Below are 19,282 nucleotides of genomic sequence, written 5' to 3'. Positions count from 1 at the left end.
CGTGGTGACCCTATGTGTTTCAGAGCAGAAATGCCCGTAGAGTTTTCAGTGGCTATGACCTATGACCTTTCAGAAGTAGATCACCAGGACTTTATTCTAAGACACCTCTGGGTGAATTCGAACGGCCAATCTTTCAGTTAGTAGCCAAGCACTTAACTAGTAGTGCTACCTAAGGACTACCCATAAATCGTAAAGCAATCTCTGGGGGAAAAAAAAAGTTATAGCTAATATGCCAACGAAGGAGATAAAAATGAATCATAAAACACATAAGTATCCAAAAGGAGGCAGAAAAACAGGAAATAGGAAACAAAGAAGGACAAATGAGACAAATAGGAAACAACAGCAAGGTGATAGATTTAAACCTAACCATATCAATGATCCCCTTAATATAAATGGTCTAAACACCTCCAATTAAAATGCAAAGATTATCAGCTTGTAAAAAGAAAAAAATGAGATCCAGCTATCTGCTGCCTGCAAAAAACATACTTTAAATGTAAAGACACAAATAGATTAAAAGAATGGAAAAAGACATACCATGTTGACACCGATCTAAAGAAAGAAATGACTGTATTAATACTACCACCAGTACCCAGTGCCGTTGAGTCGATTCAAAAGTATATTTCAGAACAAAGAGTATTACCAGGCATAAAGAAATTCTTTTCGTAATGATAAATGTATCAATTCAGGAAGACATAACAATAGTAGACATTTATTGCCTCTAATAATAGAGCTTAAAAATACATGAAGCAAAAACTCATAGAACTGCAAGAAGTAGGCAAATCTACAACAGTAGTCAGGGATTTCAATAATACCCTCAATCTGACAAAAGCTGTGTAAGACCTACACAACAAAAACTGTAAAACATAGCTCAGAGAAATTAAAGAAAACCTATGTAAATGGAGAAATATACAATGCTTATAGAACAGAAAATTCAGTATTGTTAACACTCATTCCCAAATTGATTTATAGATTCAATGCAATCCCAAATACAACTCCAACAGACTTTTTTTCTAGAAGTTAAACTAATTCTAAAATTTATATGGAAATGCAGAGGACCTAGAATAGCCAGAACAGCTTTGATAAAATCTTTGAATAGTCAGAATATCAAAGTCACGTCCTGACTTCAAGGCTTATCTTAAAGCTACAAATAATCAAAACAATGTGGCATTAGTATCAAGACAGACAAGAGTATCAGTGGAACAGAACCCAGAGTCCAGAAATATCAAGATCAAGATCAACTGATCTTCTACATGAGTGCCAAGACAATTTATTGGAGAAATAATAGGGTTTTTAACAAATGGTGCTGAAACAATTGGGTTTCACCTACAAAAAATGAACTTTGATTCATATTTAAAAATTAACTCAAAATGGATCATAGTTTTAAATATAAAACTTAAAACTATAAAAATGTTAAAAGAAAATGGTGATTATGGAAGGGGGAAGAAGCCCTGAACAACAAGTCATGTTTTTGCCACTACTGATGATATTCAGGGAGCCCTGATAGTACAGTGCTTAAGCGCTCAGCTGCTAACCAAGAAGGTTGGCAGTTTGAATCCACCAGCAGCTCCTTGGGAATCCTGTGGGGCAGTTCTGCTCTCTCCTGTAGGGTCACTATGAGTCAGAATAGACTTGACGGCAATGGGTTTGGATTTTTTTGTTTGTTTGTTTTAGAGATATTCAAAGCCTTAATTTTAGTGTTTCTGTGAAATTTTCTCTTGAATCTCCCAAACTTATTTCTACCCAGAGATTCACAAACTGAGATTTAAGATCCTTTATTTTTGGGCTAAGTGGATTAAAATGTTAAAGTGTTCTTTACATTTTCTAATTTCTAATATGTTTTGTACTATACCACATCTCTGACATTTATACTTCACCTTAATTTTATTTGTTCCTATTAGTATCTGAGGTAAGTAAAAGAAAAATTCAGCAGGAACTGCTGGCATTTATTGATTTTATGGCATATCCCAATATATTTTCCTTTTTTAAGAAACAAAATATTGTCTGGTATTAGAATTATCAACTTTTTGAACCACAACTTCTTCTATTTGTGACTCCAGATGTGTTGCTACTATTTTATGCAAAAATAATAATTTATAACTTGCTAAACAAAAATTTAGCCTGAGCACATACTTACCTTGTATGCAGTGTTTGTAAATTTCTGTGAACGGTTAATCTGGTATCTAGTAGCAGTGTATGCGTTGCTACAGAAAATAAACAGACTAAGTTATGAAATAATATTCTCTGAGTGAGGAACTGAAACTGGAGAAGAGTGTTAGGAGTGAGTCTTGACTCATTTGTTGGGTTTATGGTTTTCAGAGAGTTGATGCTGATTTCACATCAGAAAAGCATCGAGCAGCTGCAGGAAACCCTTAGACAGAAGCTGCTGAGTGATGATAACTGGAGGGAGAAGGTAACGATGATGTGCTTCTCGTCAGCAAGTGTTTTATTTGCTTTTTTAATTCTTCCCATTTGGTAGAAGACCGTATCCCAGCTACATTTCTTTGCTTTTGTGCACTCTTTTGGTTCCTTCTGGGATTCCTAGACCAAATATGCCTATGGTGCATGTCTTTTCCAAAGCATTAGACAATATAATGGGAAGTGAAAGATAAAAATAAAACTTGAAGTCTTGCAAGATTAATATAGCCCTGAGTTTTCATGCAAAAGCATGATTTTTACTTTTATATATTTAATTTTTTTCTCATAAAGTGGCAGGGTCTGCATTTGACCATGTTCTTAAAAGCAGGGAAATATTAATTCTAACAACTTCTGTGTTTTTAACAAGATAATATAAGAGAATGGAAAATGACTAAAAATTATTTAATTATGAACGTTTGACATGTTTATCCTGGCAAAGTAAAAATGAATAAGTATTTAGCTTTCTGGCTATTAATAAAGAAAATGTTCACTCAAAGTATGTAGAACGGTGCACTGATTTATGTCTTTGGGTTTTTCTCTATTTTTCAAGGATTCAACAATGAGTATGTATTACTTTCATGATTTTAAAAGAATATAGCAGGTGATGTCTTAAAAATTCGTTAGTCCCTACCTTCCCAGACCATGCATAGGTATAGTCATTGGGGTGATGGCCTGGTACTTCTAGACTTATCCCTGGGCCCTGTCCTGCACACTAAGCCAAAGCCTTCCCCAACCCCTTCTCTTCCCCAACCTCTGTCTATTCCTAACAGTAGCCTTCTGCCTTGGCTTTCTTAAATTTTCTTCTAGAACTGTAGCTAGCCACTGAAATTCAGATTGCTTGGCTGAAGCCCTGACGGCCTGTTTGGTTATTAACAGATTCTTCTTCTTTGGGGACTGGTGCAACAAAGTTAGGCCACCTTCAAACTAACATCCCCATCCAAAATACCCCAGTCTTCCACCCAACATACTGAAACCCTTTAGGTTTGCTGGCTCACATCAAGGCTGAATTTGTCACCTTCATTTCCCAACTTCAAGCAGTTGGCCATTCTCAGCCAGGACTAGCCCAGTGCTGTCGAGTCGAGCCCATTGTAAATTAATTCTCCTTCCCTTCCTCCTCCGGATGCGATGCGCAGTCAGGCTGTGACAGAAATGATCACTGCAATAATGGTTCCATGTCGACAAAAGTTAAAATTTGAGAAGATGGACTAAAGAGTTGCCATAAGTATCTCGTTCTTATTTTATTTTGTTTTATACTGGCTATCTCTTTTCCTTCTCTAAGGATCATGCTTCCTTTAATTCTTTTTAAATTTACTAGCCTCAATCAGTGTACTTAATTGGCTGGTCTGCTCTTATTCATTTCTCTCATTCTAACCAGTTCATGTTTAAAAGTTCAAAAAGAGGTGGAACGTTCAGCCTAACCAGTAATCCAAAAAAAATGAAAATTGAAACAATGAGAGTTTTTGTTTTTTCTTTTTTACTCATCCAATTGATAGAACGGTTTTTACATTGTGGTGAAGTGAGGTAATGTCTCTCTCATACTTACTCTTTAAGAGATTGCAATTTAAAGCAACCTTTTGGAGAGCAGTTTGGTAATGTGTATCAAAAGACACTATAAGGCTCCCATCTTGTGATTCAGAAAATTCACCAATGGAATTAACATGGACAAAGATAGATGGATCCTTCTCTTGCCTCGGACTCCTCCTGAGTGCCTTCCCTTGGACCAACAGAGTGACCTTTCCAGACTTCACATTTGTAGAAGTTGCCCATCTCTGTCTTCACATCCTGCTAGGGGCTTTCATGACTGGAGAAGAGGTCTCTGTGTTCACGAGCCACTCTAGTACTGCTGCTCACTGTATCCACGTCCTGAGATGCTGACGTAAGTGAGGAGAGCAAGTTGTGTTAACATCCAACCATATAAAAGTATTATGTTCTTGCTTTACGCTGTGAAGCTAATTTAATAGTAAAAATAAACCTATATAAGAGTCTCTAAGTTCTAAGACCATGACATTTTTCTAATAAATTAATTATACCCACAGATGAATTTTCAGACGTATAATTTTCTATAGTACAAATGGACACTTCATTATATTGAGAGGACATGACTTCTTATTAATAAGTGTTATCATTTAGCTTAGCAGTGAATCAAGATCCAGACAAATAAAGCCAAAGAATGATAATTATGTCTTGGCTGTGTTAGCTATTGAGACTATGAATAAAAAGTTCCCTAAAAGTTCTCCCATGAGATAGGAGAATCACTAATATGACACTGCCATCTTTCTCGGGTCACCGTGCCTTTGCGTAGGAATGAAATGTTCCTTTTACAAATATATCATACACATATTAGAATAAACTTCATAACTTAAATGTTTTTAACATTCAGGAAAAAAAAGTAGATAGCAGTTTGTGCCTGTGCTTAATTATTTTAGAGTATGTACAAGGCACACAATGGAATCAATAGTTGCTATGCAACAAGGATAGCACATTTTAAAATAACTGTGTATTTACTAATTGTCATGGATTCACGTATTGCTTTGATGTGAAGAAAGTAAATTAATGTGCATGCTGAACCTTTAACATTGGTTCCAAAGGCACAATGTTGTTACTGTTCACTTCAGACTTTGTAATTAAATCTCTTATAGCCATAGTGTTTACATAATCAACTCACATCACTTACTGCCTATCATTTTTTAGTTCAATAAACAAATTCTAAGCTAGACATTATCAAAATATCACATTTAAGAACATTTTTAAATTGCACTGTTGACCTCATTTTGGAAAGTACATAGAGCTTTTTAAAACCAATAACTAAAACAAACAAACAAAACCTTAATTCTTGGCTGAAGCAATTGGACTTATGGTGGAAATGGGGGAAGAGGCAGTTTATTCAAGAAACAGCCAATCCCAGTATGGCTCCCAGAAGCCCTTTTAGCTCAATAATGAAGTCACTCCTAAGGTTCAAACTTCAGCCAGAAATTAGACAGGCACATAAAACAAAATGAGACTAAAGGGGCATACCAGCCCAGGGGCAAGGACTAGAAGGCAGGAAGGAACCGGAAAGCTGAGAGTGTTGACATGTTGTGGGGTTGTTAACTTATGTCACAAAAGAATATGTGTACTAATGTTTTAATGAGAAGCTAGTTTGTTCTGTAAACCTTCATCTAAAGTACAATAATAAAAATATATATATTAAAAAAAAGAAAAGATAAAAGGTAGGAAGACTGGAAAAGAAGTAAAATATTCTGTATCAGCAGATGATATTAAATGTATACATAGAAAAATCCAAAAGAATCTAAATAATTTGACTTAATAAGTGAACCTAAGTGAATTCACTTAGTAAGTGAATTTGCTGGCTACAAAGTCAACATACAAAAAAAAAAAATGTGTTTTTATCAATTGGAAAGTGAAATTTAAAAGACAATACCAACTACAATTTTTAAAAAAGCCAAGTCCAGAGTTGAAAGAAGGCAAACAAAAATCTTTTTAAAATGGAAGAGCCAAATGGCCTAATAATTCCTAATGTAATTCAGTGTACTATTAATGAGCTGTAAAAGAATAGCTATAAAATACAAAACTTGACAGAGTTGAAGTTCTTATTGCCAAAATACCAGTTTTCATTTAAACACAATAAATGGCCTACAACGATCATCTGATTTAACTCCTTAAGGTAGGTAATAAACATATCCTCATTACTACAGAGCTTCCTATATGTCAGGTCTTGTGTTGAGTGGTTTCCATAAATGTAATTTTAATCATTGTAACATTATTATTTCCATTTTTCACATTAAAAAAAAAAAGGGTCAGAGAAGCTAAGCAATTTGTTCAAAGTCGTATAGCCAGGAAATGACAGAGCTGAGAATTAACATCTATGTATGTAAGCACAAAGTCCAAAACTTGAGCATCAAACCAAGATAGAGTAACAGGGATCAGATTTATACCCCCACATGGAACAACTAAAACACTGGAGAAAAGATAGGAAACAATAGTTTTGAGATATTGGACATCAGGCAACAAAGGACAGTGATTCTTGGAGACAGGAAACAAACAAGATGAGCCCTATGTTTGCCCTAACATTATGCCTTGAAAGAAATTCCAGGCCGTGGTTCAGGTGGAGCTTGGCAGATTCTCTAAATTGAAACATCAATGAGAGCCCAGGGAGATACGAGTAGCTAGAGTTTGCGGAATAGTGTACCAGAGAGGAGAGACCTGCACACAGAGAGAACTCAGGAGGGAGACACTGCCCCTTGAGTATGTGCATGACCAGCACATATGTGTTGAGGAAACTACTCAAAGCTGGGAAAGAACTACCTGAAAGGATTAACAAGAAGAGTACCCAAAACTCACACAAGACCTGGAATAACTTTTCCTGCCAGCTGTCTGGAAAACCTCATAATTCACAGAGCATTGGGTTAAATACTCAGAAGGATCTTTTAGTAGTAAGGAATAATTAACCGTAGACAAAATGCTGATCTAGTCCTGCCTAAGATATTTTTAAAGGAAGACCAAAAAGAAACTGATTCCAAGAAACTAAACTTCATCCCAGAAGAGAGCTGAAGAATATTCATAGGAATACAAAAATATTCAGCACCTAACAAGATAACATTCACAACGCTTGGCATCCAGTCAGAAATTGCCACACATGCAAAGAAAAAGGAAAATAGACCTATAGTTAGAAGAAAAACCAACAAGTAAAAACTGACCCAGAATTGACACAGATGTTTGAATTAGCAGACAAGGACATTAAAACAGTTATAATAAATATTCCATATGTTCAAAAGCTAGAGGAAAGATTGACCATGCTAAGTAGAGACATGGAAATATTTTCAAAACTCAAACTGAACTTCTGCAGATGATGACAACAATGTCTGAGATTAAAAACACACCTAATGGCACATTAGACATTTCGAAAGAAAAGCTTAATGAACTTGAAGATATAAAACATATATATATATTTTTTTGAAGATATAGCAATAGAAATTATACAAATTAAACAAGTGAGAAAAGAGAAACGAAATGAACAAACAAAAACCAGAGAACCGTGATCTGTTAGACAAATTCAAGTGAACTAATATATGTGTAGGTGGCTGGGTGGTGCAAAAGTTTAAGTATATGATTACTAGCCAAAAGGTTGGCAGTTCAAAACTACCCAGAGGCACTGTGGAAGACAGACCCAGTGATATGTTTCCAAAAAGTCAAAGCCTTGAAAAACCTATGGAACAGTTCTACTCTGCACACACAGGGTCACCATGAGTCAGAACCAACTCAACAGCAACCAACAACAATAAAATATATTTGTAATCGGAATCCCTGAAGTGCAGAAGAGGGGACAGAAGAAATACTTGAAGAAATAATAGCTGAAAATTTTCTATTTGATGGAAACTAAACCCACAAGAAAATCAATGAGTCTGAAGTAAATGAAACTAAGCACAGCAAGGCACATTATAATCAAATTGCTCAAAATCAGTGATAAAATGAAAATCTAAAGAGCAGCCAGAGGAAAAAAAGACATGTTATGTATAGAGGAACAAAGATAAAGATGACAGCAGATTTTTCATTGGAAAAAATGCAAGCAAGAAAACAGTGGAATTGAAAGTACTGAAAGAGGAAAAAATACAAAAAATAAAACAAAACTATTGACCTAGAATTCTATACCAACTGAAAATATCTCTCAAAATGAGGGTGAAATAAAGACTTCTTCAGATATACAAGAGCTGGAAGAATTTATCACTGGCAGACCTCAATGTTAAAAAAGCCCTCAGCCAGAAGGAAAACTATCCAGTGGAAATATGGATTTGCACAAAGTAATGTAGAACACCAGAAATGGTAACAGTATGAATGAATATATGAGGATTTTTTTTTTTAAGTCATTTTAGGTCTCTTTCAGATATAGTTGGTGATCTAAACAAAAATATAACAATTTAATATAGGGTTTATAACATATGTAGAAGCAAAATAACATGGAGGCTGGAGAGGAGAAATGGAAGCGTACAATTGTGAGTTTCTTATATGAAATGTTGTATTGCTAGAAGGTAGACTGCATTGAATCAAAGATGTATTCTATAAACCCTTAAGGAACCACAAAAATGGAAAAGTAAAGTGTTATGGCAAAGAAGATAAAAATTGAATTAAAAAAAGAAAAAACTTAGTCCAAAAGAAAAAGAGGAATATGATAAAAGACGAGATAGGACAAATATAAAACATGTAAGAAGGTAGTCAATTTAAAGCTAATCATATCAATAATCACATGAAATGTAAGTGGTATAAACCAGAGATCAGCAATTTTTTTTCTATAGAGCCAGTTAGTAAACTTTTCACCTTTATGTGCCATAGAGTCACTGTTTCAACCACTCAACTCTGCCACTGCAGCATAAGAGCAGCCATGGACAATAAGTAAATGCTGGGCATGGCTGAATTGAGTCTGTAGGTCATAGTTTACCAAGACCTGGTCTAAATATCTCCATCAAAAGGCATAGGTTGTCATATTTGTTAAGAATACAAGACCCTATGACATGCTGCCTACAAGGAATACATTTTAATATAAAGACACATATAGGTTAAACGCAAAATGATGGGAAAAGATATACCTGCTAACACTAATCAAAATAAAACTGGAGTAGCTATATTGCTATCAGGCAAAGTAGATTTCAGAGCAAATAAATCAGAATATTTAGAATATTATCAAGGATAAAGAAGGTTGTTTCATAATGATAGGAGCCTTGGTAGTGCCGTGGTTAAGAGATATGTCTGCTAACCAAAAATTCGGCAGTTTGAATCCACCAGCCACTCCTTGGAAACCCTATGAGGCAGTTCTACTCTCTCCTATGGGGTCTCTATGGGTTGGAAATGACTCTACGGCAACAGGGTTTTTAGTTTCATAATGCTAAAGGGGTCAATATACCAGGAGGACATAACAATCCTAAACATTTATGCATCTAATAACAGAACTTAAAAATACATGAAGCAAAAAAAAAAAAAAAACTGAAGGAAGAAATAGGAAAGTCTACAATTAGAGTTGGAGGTCTCAGTAGCCCACCCTCTATCAATAATTGATATAAAATAGCCAGAAAATCAGTAAGAATATAGAAGATTTGAACAACACTATTAGCAGACTTTACCTACTTGATATTCATGAAACTCTTCACTCAACAACAGCAGAATATGCACTCCCCTCAAGTGCATATGGAATATTCACCAAAATAGACCGTATTCTGGGCCATAAATAAATCTCAATGAATATAAAAGGATCCAAGTCATACAAAGTATTTTCTCTAACACAATGAAATTAAATTATAATCATTAACAGAAAGATCTCTGGAAATTTTCCACATATTAGGAAACTAAAACAGAACCCCAAGTCCAGGCCTTTAACCACTAAGCTGTGTATACTTGAGGTGAAACAAGCTGATTGGAATAACTAAACACGCAGAGCCGTATAGTCCACCAGAAACACCTCTGTGTGCACACGCTTTCCACCTCATTGTACTTTTATGACCTTGGTGAAGTTACTTAACTTCTCTGAGCCTATTTCTTAATCTATGCAATGGGAATAATGATCATAATTATTGTATCTTCTTCCGAGTAAGAATTAAATAAAGTAGTACATGAGAAGTATCCTTTACCATACCACCTTAGCTCCTGTTAGGTACTCAGCAGACATTCTCTCCTTCCAACCTAAGTTCACACAATTCTTGGTAGAACTTGGCCTGCAGCCTAAATATTCTGATTTTTTTTACTATACATTTTTTTTGGAGAATCCTCTGCCTTTATAATTTATTTTTTCAGCAGTTAATTCAGAAATAGTCTAAAGTGTTGGTTTTCATAAATTTTTTTTTCCTCAGTATTTGCCTGTAACTTCTGGAAAATGGTATAGTAATTTATTTTCAGGAGATATATTTTCAAGAATAATACATGCCTAGCAAATGTAAGTAAATCATCTCGTCCTTACTTTGGCATCTGAAATTCCCATTGATTTTAAAAGAATAGAGTAATGCTTGTTATAACATGGTAATTGGCTTCGTGTGACGTTAGGAAACGATAAAAATGGAAGTTAACCACAAAGGTCTCACTTGGAAAACAATTAGTGACTAGACAGTATTTGGCACATCAGTGTTAGACACAGATGTCATAAAATGTTCATTATGCGTTTCAACAACAGGTACAAAAGTAATTAAAGAAAAACACACTCATGTCACTCTGGAGTCATCAAGGAGGTCTTGACCAAGGAGATGGAATTTGAGCTGAAGGAGGATAAAAAAAATACAGAGAAATAAAAAGCAAAAAAAAACAAAACACAACATAAAACCTGGAGTATGCATGTAGACAACAACTGATTTTCCTTTGTATAACTCTTGAGCTCATATATCATTAACACTTTTCTCTTAGAAATCAATTTCCCCCATGAGTATCAAATTTACTATTATCAAGTGGTTCGTGCTTTATATGTGCGCCATTATCAAACTCAGTATTTTGCATAAACATTAAGCCCTGATATCCAAGATATTTGAAGCTAACAACTCCTATCAGTAGATGAAAACGTCAACGTGACAATCCGGCATGAATTCATCTTCTCAATGGCAGATAACACACTGGCTTAAGCAAATCATTGTGTTCATGGGCTCGCCATTTTCTTCAAACTAATTGGCCATGAAGGGACCAGTCGCCTCATCTCTCCATCCTGTGGCATCCATACACTCAGCTGGCTCTTAGCATCCTGTTGCTGCCCCCCTAAATCTTTACAAATTCCATCGGAAGCTCATTGTTTTGATTCTCTTTCTAATGTTGGGCAATTTAAAAACCCAACTGGTAACAGTCAATCACGTTTTTCCTTTCTACCCACAGTGTTCCCTCTCCCTCCCTCCAACCATTCCTTCCTTTCTTTTTTCTCTTTACGTACAATAGTTCATTTCAAGGGACAGTCCTGGGCTAAGAAGATCTCCTTGCTTCCTGACTCAGATAGAACAGAACATTGTACTCATTCAAGCAGTCAGCCATCCCCTCTTCTTCCCTGAAAGCTTCCTTTGTTTCCTCTTCATCAAGGGACCCTGCTGCTTTCCTAAATGGCCTCTTCCCCATAATAAATTTAAAGAACTTCTTTTCAAAAGGTCCTTCTAAAGGCCTTCTGTCCTCTAATTTACATATTACCCTGTCCAGCTTACTTTGGGTACATTCTTGTTCTCTTAATTTGATCAATCAGTCCATATTTTGAAAGATGCCTTTTTGTCCTAAAATAACTGCTTGAGTCTGCCAATTAACAAGGCATTTTTTGAACATTTGGTCTTTCAAGTACCTCAGCACACATTTTTCTTGAGCTTCTCAAAAAATATTTGTTTGGTTCTTTTTTTTTTTTTAGATAGTATCAAGGCATCTTGTGGGTTATTAACTCTTAAAGTTATAGCTTTCAACTTTTCCAAATGTTTTACATTTGATTTCCTTCTTTCATGTGTTTGTGACTTATCTACCCCAGTGTAGCTGGTGCAGAGTGATCTTTAAAGAAAGTGGTAGAAGTCAGCTTGGAGAGGTCCCGGGCTGCCATGTACAGTGTTCTTGTTGCACCCACCCTACAAAGAGCACAGGCTGGGTGGGGGGTGAAGGGAGCTGGAATCCAGCCTGCATCTGCTCCCCAAGTCCTGTGCCGGGGCATGAGGCTGTGTTTACCTGAGGAAGGGGGTGCTCTGTCAGTTCACATGAAGTGCCGTATGGGCTGGTGGTGGCCCACTAGAAGGTCACGTACACTAGTTTTGATTTCTGTATAATGCATTGAGAAGCCACTGAAAGAGAATACAAGGGGACAGTTTGTGTTCTGTAAAGAGCACTTTGCTGTGCGTGGCCCAGACTGGAGAGGAAGTGAGAGGCCAGTCAGGAGGTGATGGTACTCAGAACTGGGGTGGCGGGCGTGGAGACGTAGAGAAATGAATGTATTCAAGGCATCTTTGGGAGGTAAAATGAGCAGGGCTTAGTGCTGGATTGAGCGTGCAGGGTAAAGGAGAGAGAGGTGAGGAAGATGACTCCCCACTCAAGCAACTTTGGTTGGTGGTGCCATGGCCTAAAGTGGGGAGAGCTGGGGAGGAGCAAGGTCCCTGGACAGGGCAAACAGTTTGCACTCAGCTACTAGCTGAGAGGTTGGCAGTTCAAATACACCCAGTGGTGCTGTGGAAGAAAGGTCTGGAGATCTACACGGCCATTGAAAACCCTATGGAGTATTGTTCTACTCTGGCACCCATGGGGTCACCATGAATCTGAATTGACTCAACAGCAACGGGTTTGGGGGAGGAACAGGTTTTTGGGGTAGGGGAAGTGTAGCCAGATTTCTGTCCTGTGAGACATCTAAATGGCTACATGCAAGAGGCAGGTGGATGTAAGTATCTGGAATTCAGACGAAAGCCCGTTCCTTGTTCGGACTGCCCGGAAGCTTTACTAGTCTTCAGCAGGCTGAAAGCTGCCCATCTGAGCAATCCTATCATGTTTCTAAAAAACTCATCAGTAGCCTTCCCCCCAGACAATCCAGGAATTTATTTTGAAAGAGCCAAGACAACTCCTTACATTGAGTATAAACATAATTACTTTGCCCTGGGAAAATGCTCGGTCCTGCGCCCAATGCAGTAAATCCATAGACTGGGGTTGGTCTTCTGTCTGCATTTTACTTGATTAAAAGGGGCTTCCAGTAAACTGTCCTGGAGCCCTGGTGGCATAGTGGTTAAGAGCTTGGTTGCTAACCAAAAGGTCTGCAGTTCGAATCTACCAGCCACTCCCTGGAAACTCCATGGGCAGTTCTACTCTGTCCTATAGGGTTGCTACGTGACAGCAACAGATTTAAATTGTCCTAGTAAACATCCTGTTTCCTGGTATCCTGACTTAAGTGTTTGCTGGAAAAATTCAGATTGACCTCTCTCCCCTCCTCTTAGTGGCCTGGATCACACAGTGAGTGTCATTTACTCCTTTCTAGAATTTATAATCACGGCATCTCGTAAATCTAGAGCCAGCCCATCACTAGGAATTCTTCTCTAGTCTCACTAGATAAGCTCCCAGGCCTGAAAGTTTCCAGTACGGGTAGGCGTGTACTCTCTATTGCTCCAGTTGTTATGTGCTGTCGAGTTGGTTCTGACTCACAGCAATCCTATAGGACAGAGTAGAACTGGCCCGTAGGGTTTCCAAGGAGTGGCTGGTGGATTGAACTGCCCACTTTTTGTTAGCAGCCCAGCTCTCAACCATTGCGCCACCAGGGCTCCATTGTTCCAGTAGGCAGAGCCAAAGCCAATTGTTAAAAGCCACAGGGCAAGAGGTCCAACTAAAGGAAGAAGGGCCTAATGCTTAGTGCTGTCTGAAAATGGAAATGCCTGCTGGGGAGGGAGGTGTGAGTGATGGTTAGTGGAAGGGTTGAAGCACAGAGCAGACACTCATTTGATGCAGATTCCACGGGAGAGACTGAAGACCTGAGCACAGAAATCATCCCCACTGACTGTTGCATTCTTGCTCTTGCTGGAGTTTTGTCTTGTTCGCCCTCATGACAACCCCCATTGAGACAGTTACAGCCTCACTGCACTACGACTAGGAGAGGTTACATTCACAAACTCAAAATCGCACAGTTGGCAAGTGGCCGGGCCAGGATCTAGATCCAGGATTTGAACCCAGCTCCATCTGAATCCAGGCCCTCATTCATTCTCTCCACAATTGACAGAACCAGGGGATTTCTAAGGCTCCTTCTGGAACTGTGCTTCTATCTGAATCAAAATATGGATACTGTTGTTCTTTAATCATTCTTCTAGCCTCATCACATTAAAGCAACAGTTTGTGAATCCAAAACTTTCTATGACCTCTATCAAGAAAATGCTATTTGAAAAATCAACATTTGCCTTGGTAACCAAATCCAAACCCTTTTCCATAGTCAATTCCGACTCACAGCGATCCCTGTAGGACAGGGTAGACCTGCCCGCATAGGGTTTCCAAGGCTGTAATCTTTACGGAAGGAGACTGCCACATCTTTCTCCCGCGTTGTACTTGGTATCCCCACTGAATTTTAAGCAGAACTGTGTCTAAGGGCCTCAAGATCTTTTTCATCCTTTTTTCTTACAGAGTTGGTTGCAAAGACTAAGTTTACAATGTAAATGTACAGAAGACTAACCTTTTAACATTTCTGAAAACTGTCGTAATAAAATATCCTGAATTTCCTTCTTATTTTAGTCTTTAAGACAGTCTTAGAACTTTGGGTCTAAGGCTCATTTTTCTGACCCAAGGTCTGAGTCAGAAGGTTTTGTGTTTTGTTTTCAATTTGTAAATATTAGATTCTCTAAATAGGATGAATGTGCTAACTTTAAAGAAAAATGGCTTTACATGTGTGTTAAACGCTGTGTTCTAGATGGAAGCTGAACGTGCTGAGGAAAAAGCTCAGCATTTAGTTGAATTTGAGGAGCAGGCTCTTCTCTTCAAAGAGGAAACCAAGCTGATACTTGATATTGAGAAGGAAAAGTACCAAGAAATGATCAAAAAGTACCAGAAAGAACGAGAGGAACTGCAAATAAAGGTGTGTCCTTGTGCTGGCCGTCCTTACGTACGTAGCAGGTCTGAAGCTGGTAAGGCCACCTGAGTGTGGGCTGTTTTCATCAGCGGTTTTCATCACGGACACTGGGCGTCGGTTTTAGCCACAATGGTAAGATAGTTGGACTTTCTCCAAAATGGATAACTGAGATAAATTACATAAGCATACAATGCAGTTATGCCTGGATTTTTTCTTCCAAAATCGACTTATTTTAATAGCAATGTACACTGTGTAAGTAATGCACCGGATACTGCAGTACCTCCAATATTGAAATATCAAAAGATAATGCAGTGCTTCACCCAGTTCAGGGCTTCTCAACAGCTAGAGCTTGTCCCCTTTTGTTGCTCATGTTTTCAATTCTGAACATTTTTGAATGAAGGGAAATATCTTTAAAATGCATCTCAAACCTTCCTAATTTCTTTAACAAAGTACCCTGAGCATCATTTAAGATTTCCTTAAGGTTTCTTTTTGCCCTGTTTTCTATAGACCCCTCGGTATAGCATAGGGAAAATATATGTGTATTTTCTTTAATTTATATTTATTTATATATATTTTTGGAACACGTTAAGTTATGCCCAGGAAAAGTGGCTTTATATGTGTGTTAAGCACTATTTTCTCTATTGAATACCACTGATACTGTTTTTTACTAGCCAAGGAAGCTGGCTAGTTCCCATCTCCTTCCTTCGTCCCCATCTCCCCCTCCCCCGTCCCCCATTTTATTCACTCTTTTTAACCAAGATCCAGTTTTAAATAAACTTATTGAGTATGGAAACCATTTGAGAGTCCACGTAAGTTACACATCACAAGAAGCCTGAATGGCCTCTGCTGAGGTGTACAGGAGGTATGGCACCGTTGTTTCAGTAACGAAAAACAGGCAAGCCAACTACAGGGCGGACGACCAGCACAGTTACACAGGGCCCCACGCTCGGAAAGCCCTCGCCCTTGGGGTTTTAATGCTCTGCAGTCCCTGTCTTGAAGTTCTTTACAGTATTGTCTTTGAATTTATGTTTTGTGGATCTGATTGAGACAATGGAGCACGTGCCTGGGCTTGGAGCCCTGGGTCACATGCAGCACCAACCCCTCTGGATGGGTTCTAGGCCCCATCCAATCTCCCTATCTCCTCCTCCGCTCCCCTCGGGGCTCTCTGCCCTGAGCTCCTGGGGTCCCCCCTGCAGGGGATTGCCTGCATTCTGCCATTGCCCTTCCTGGGGACCTCAGCATGGACACCGGGAGGGTTGGGGTCTGGCAGTTGTCACTGGTGTCTTGGAGTGGGGCAAGGTATCGGGCGGACCCAGGCTCGAAGTACCATAGTATGTTTAGTGGGCGAATTGGCTGGGACCCCTCACACCCCCATTCCAATTCAGGTACTGCACACGTCCCAAGGCACAGGTTGCAATCCCTTGGGGGTCACTGTCTGCGGTGGGTTGGGTGGTAGGCTCAGGGGGAGGGAAGACTGAATTTTCAGTTTGCATTAGCCTGCCCTGAAAAGAGGATAATATTTTCCAAACAAAGCAATGAAATACAGGACAGGAATGGGAAAATAAAAACGTTTTAGAACACATTGGCACCTTCCCATACCAAACTTAAACTACCTTAAACCAAAAACCAAATCTGTTGCCATCAAGTCAGTTCTGACTCATAGTGACCCTATAGGACAGAGTAGAACTGCCCCATAGTGTTTCTAAGGAGGGGCTGGTGGATTCCAACTGCTGTCCTTTTCATTAGCAATCAAGCTCATAACCACTGTGCCACCAGGGCTCCTAAACTGCCTTAAGGTACCTTAAAAAGAAGCCTGGTTGCATAGTGGTTAAAGCGCTTGACTGCTGACCCAAATGTCTGCAGTTGGAACCTGCCAGCTGCTCCATGGGAGAAAGATGTAGCAGTCTGCTTCCCTAAAGATTTACAGCCTCGGAAACTCTACGGGACAGTTCTACTCTGGAATAAGGTCACTGTGAGTTGAAATTGACTTCACAGCAATGGGTTTGGTTTGGTTTAAAACCCCAAAATACAAACCTGTTGCTGTCCAGTTGATTCCGACTCATAGCGACCCTATAGAACCGAGCAGAATTGCCTATAGAGTTTCCAAGGAACGGCTGGTAGATACAAACTGGTGACCTCTTGGTTAACAGCTGAGCTCTTAACCACCTTGATCTGTTTGCTTTCCTTTCTAAGCTCAAAAAGTATTTATTCTCACTTATCTATACTCTTCCAAGTATTTAAAAAACAAACAACAACAAAACCCTCAGCTGTCAGCCTGGCCCTGGCCCTGGCCCTGGCCCTCTGATGGCAGGTTTTCAAACTCTGGGCCCCAAGCTTGCTGCTGGACCGGGGCCTAGTTCTTAGTAATTTACTAACAAGTCCCCATGGCTAAGGACTGCTGTTATCTCCTTCTTCTCTTGTGGCTTTTTATGCCTCTGTCTTCAGACAGGAAACACAAAAGCATTCAGAAGCCCACCACCTCTGAAAGAAAACCTGTGGTTACTTCTCTGAACAATCTACTATGCCACTCAGTTAATTTGCTCCATCCTTCTAGATGAATGTGGTCCAAAACACAAAGAAACAAAAAAAACAAAGTGCAACTGCCCCATAGGGTTTCCAAGGCTGAAATCTTTATGGAAGCAGACTGCCACATCTTTCTCCCACTGAGCAGTTGGTGGGTTCCAACCACTGAGCTTTCAGTTAGCAGCCAAGCACTTTAGCCACTGTGCCACCGGGGCTCAATGAATGTGGTAGCAACTCACAAAACAACTCCTTGTACTTCCATAGGTTAAGCATTTGACAACCACTAGAAGACCGAAGCAGACTTGCTTTTAACAGAGATTTAACTCTCCAAAGCAAATTATTCTGATCTGATTGTTTATAATACTCTGAAAAGCACTCAAAATAGCCAACCAAAATCACTCAAAAAGCAACCAAATCACTCAAAATAGCAAACCAAAATCACTCAAAAAGCAACCAAAATCCTTACAGGTATTGTTTTTAAAGGAATCGGTTCTCTGATTAGGATGTATTTCTTTAAACTAGTATCAGTTTCATAAATTATGAAAGTAATGAATGCACATTACAAAAAAAATGAAAATTTTTATATTTAAATACAGAAAAGCCTAAAGAGAAAAAATAAAGACCACTCCCAAGCCTTCCAATGAAGGGTAATATATGGTAAATTTCCTCCAGTCATTGTGTGTGTTTTTTAAAAATAGGGTCATAGTAAGCACATTGCTTTGAAATCTGCTTTTTTCCCCAACTTAATATATCACAAATAGCCGTCTACATAATTTTTAAAATGCATCCTAGTATATCCCAATCTATAAGCATTTCTTCCTTCATTTTACACCGAAAGAAACATCTTTTTCCCTAAAAACCAATACAGCCCTATTATCTTGCTTCAGTTCTTTCCTGTAGCAATTTACTGTTTGTACTGATAACAGTTTCTCCTTAAAATGCAACAAAGTCCTAACAATCTTAGGTGTCTACCCTCTTGGATAGACCTCAGTCATTAAGGAAGTTTTATCTGATTTTGGAACTCCATGGGTATAAAAACCAAAGGAAATAAAGAAACACTACCAGAGCCTCATTAAAGATGTGTCAGCATCACAATGAAGGCAGATGGCAGTGCTCATCCTTTAAAGACCCTGGACACAGGAAATAGATGCAGGTGAGGGCACTGTGGGGAGCACTGTAGGTCACTCTGCAGAAGCAGAGCGCCCAGCTGGGGAAGTGGTGGCACGCCTTCCTGCACAATTTATGATTAACTTATGATTAATAATTTATGATTAATAATAAAAAGATAAATTTTTATTATTAATCATAAATAGTTTACATGAATTCCAAAGTACTCTTTAAATATGAACCAAAACACAGGTCTGGGGAGTCATACTACCTATTGCTGAAATTAAAACTATTTTTGGACAAAATGTAGCTTTTTAAGAGTCTGAGAATAGATACAAAAACATCTTGAACAATTGGGCATAAGTGATTCCGTCAAGCACAGACTGTATTCTAAATCTTGAGGAAACACTCACCTTTTTTGGTATTTCATCACAGTCATTTAAAAAAGGTCCTCATCAGCCATGGTCTTGGGGAACATCTAGCTCGATTGGCAGAGCATCGTTTATAAAGAAGCTGTTCTACACTCTACTTTGGTGATTCGCGTCTGAGGTCTTAAAAGCTTCTGAGCAGCCATCCAAGATACTTGGTCTTATGCCATAGGGAGCAAGGGAGAATGAAGAAAACCAAAGACCCAAGGGAAAGATTAGTCCAAAGGACTAATGGACCGAAACCGCCGCAGCCTCCGTCAGACTGAGTCCAGAACAACTAGGTGGTACCTGGCTATCACCA

The 19,282-nt window shown here is 38.6% G+C and overlaps 1 protein-coding gene across 6 annotated transcripts in view; it reads left to right on the top strand.

Moving 5' to 3' along the window:
- The window catches only part of LEKR1 (leucine, glutamate and lysine rich 1), a 178,071-nt gene that overhangs the window by 141,835 nt on the left and 16,954 nt on the right, over positions 1-19,282 (top strand). For all 6 annotated transcript variants that reach the window (XM_049867247.1, XM_049867249.1, XM_049867246.1 and 3 more), the window contains 2 exons: positions 2,317-2,410; positions 14,765-14,929. In XM_049867247.1, the coding sequence (XP_049723204.1) occupies positions 2,317-2,410; positions 14,765-14,929 (259 nt within the window). The remainder of the gene's footprint in view (positions 1-2,316; positions 2,411-14,764; positions 14,930-19,282) is intronic.

This window comes from Elephas maximus, chromosome 23 (assembly GCF_024166365.1).
Source record: "Elephas maximus indicus isolate mEleMax1 chromosome 23, mEleMax1 primary haplotype, whole genome shotgun sequence".
Taxonomy (NCBI): domain Eukaryota; kingdom Metazoa; phylum Chordata; class Mammalia; order Proboscidea; family Elephantidae; genus Elephas; species Elephas maximus.
This window is presented reverse-complemented; position numbering and strand designations above follow the sequence as displayed.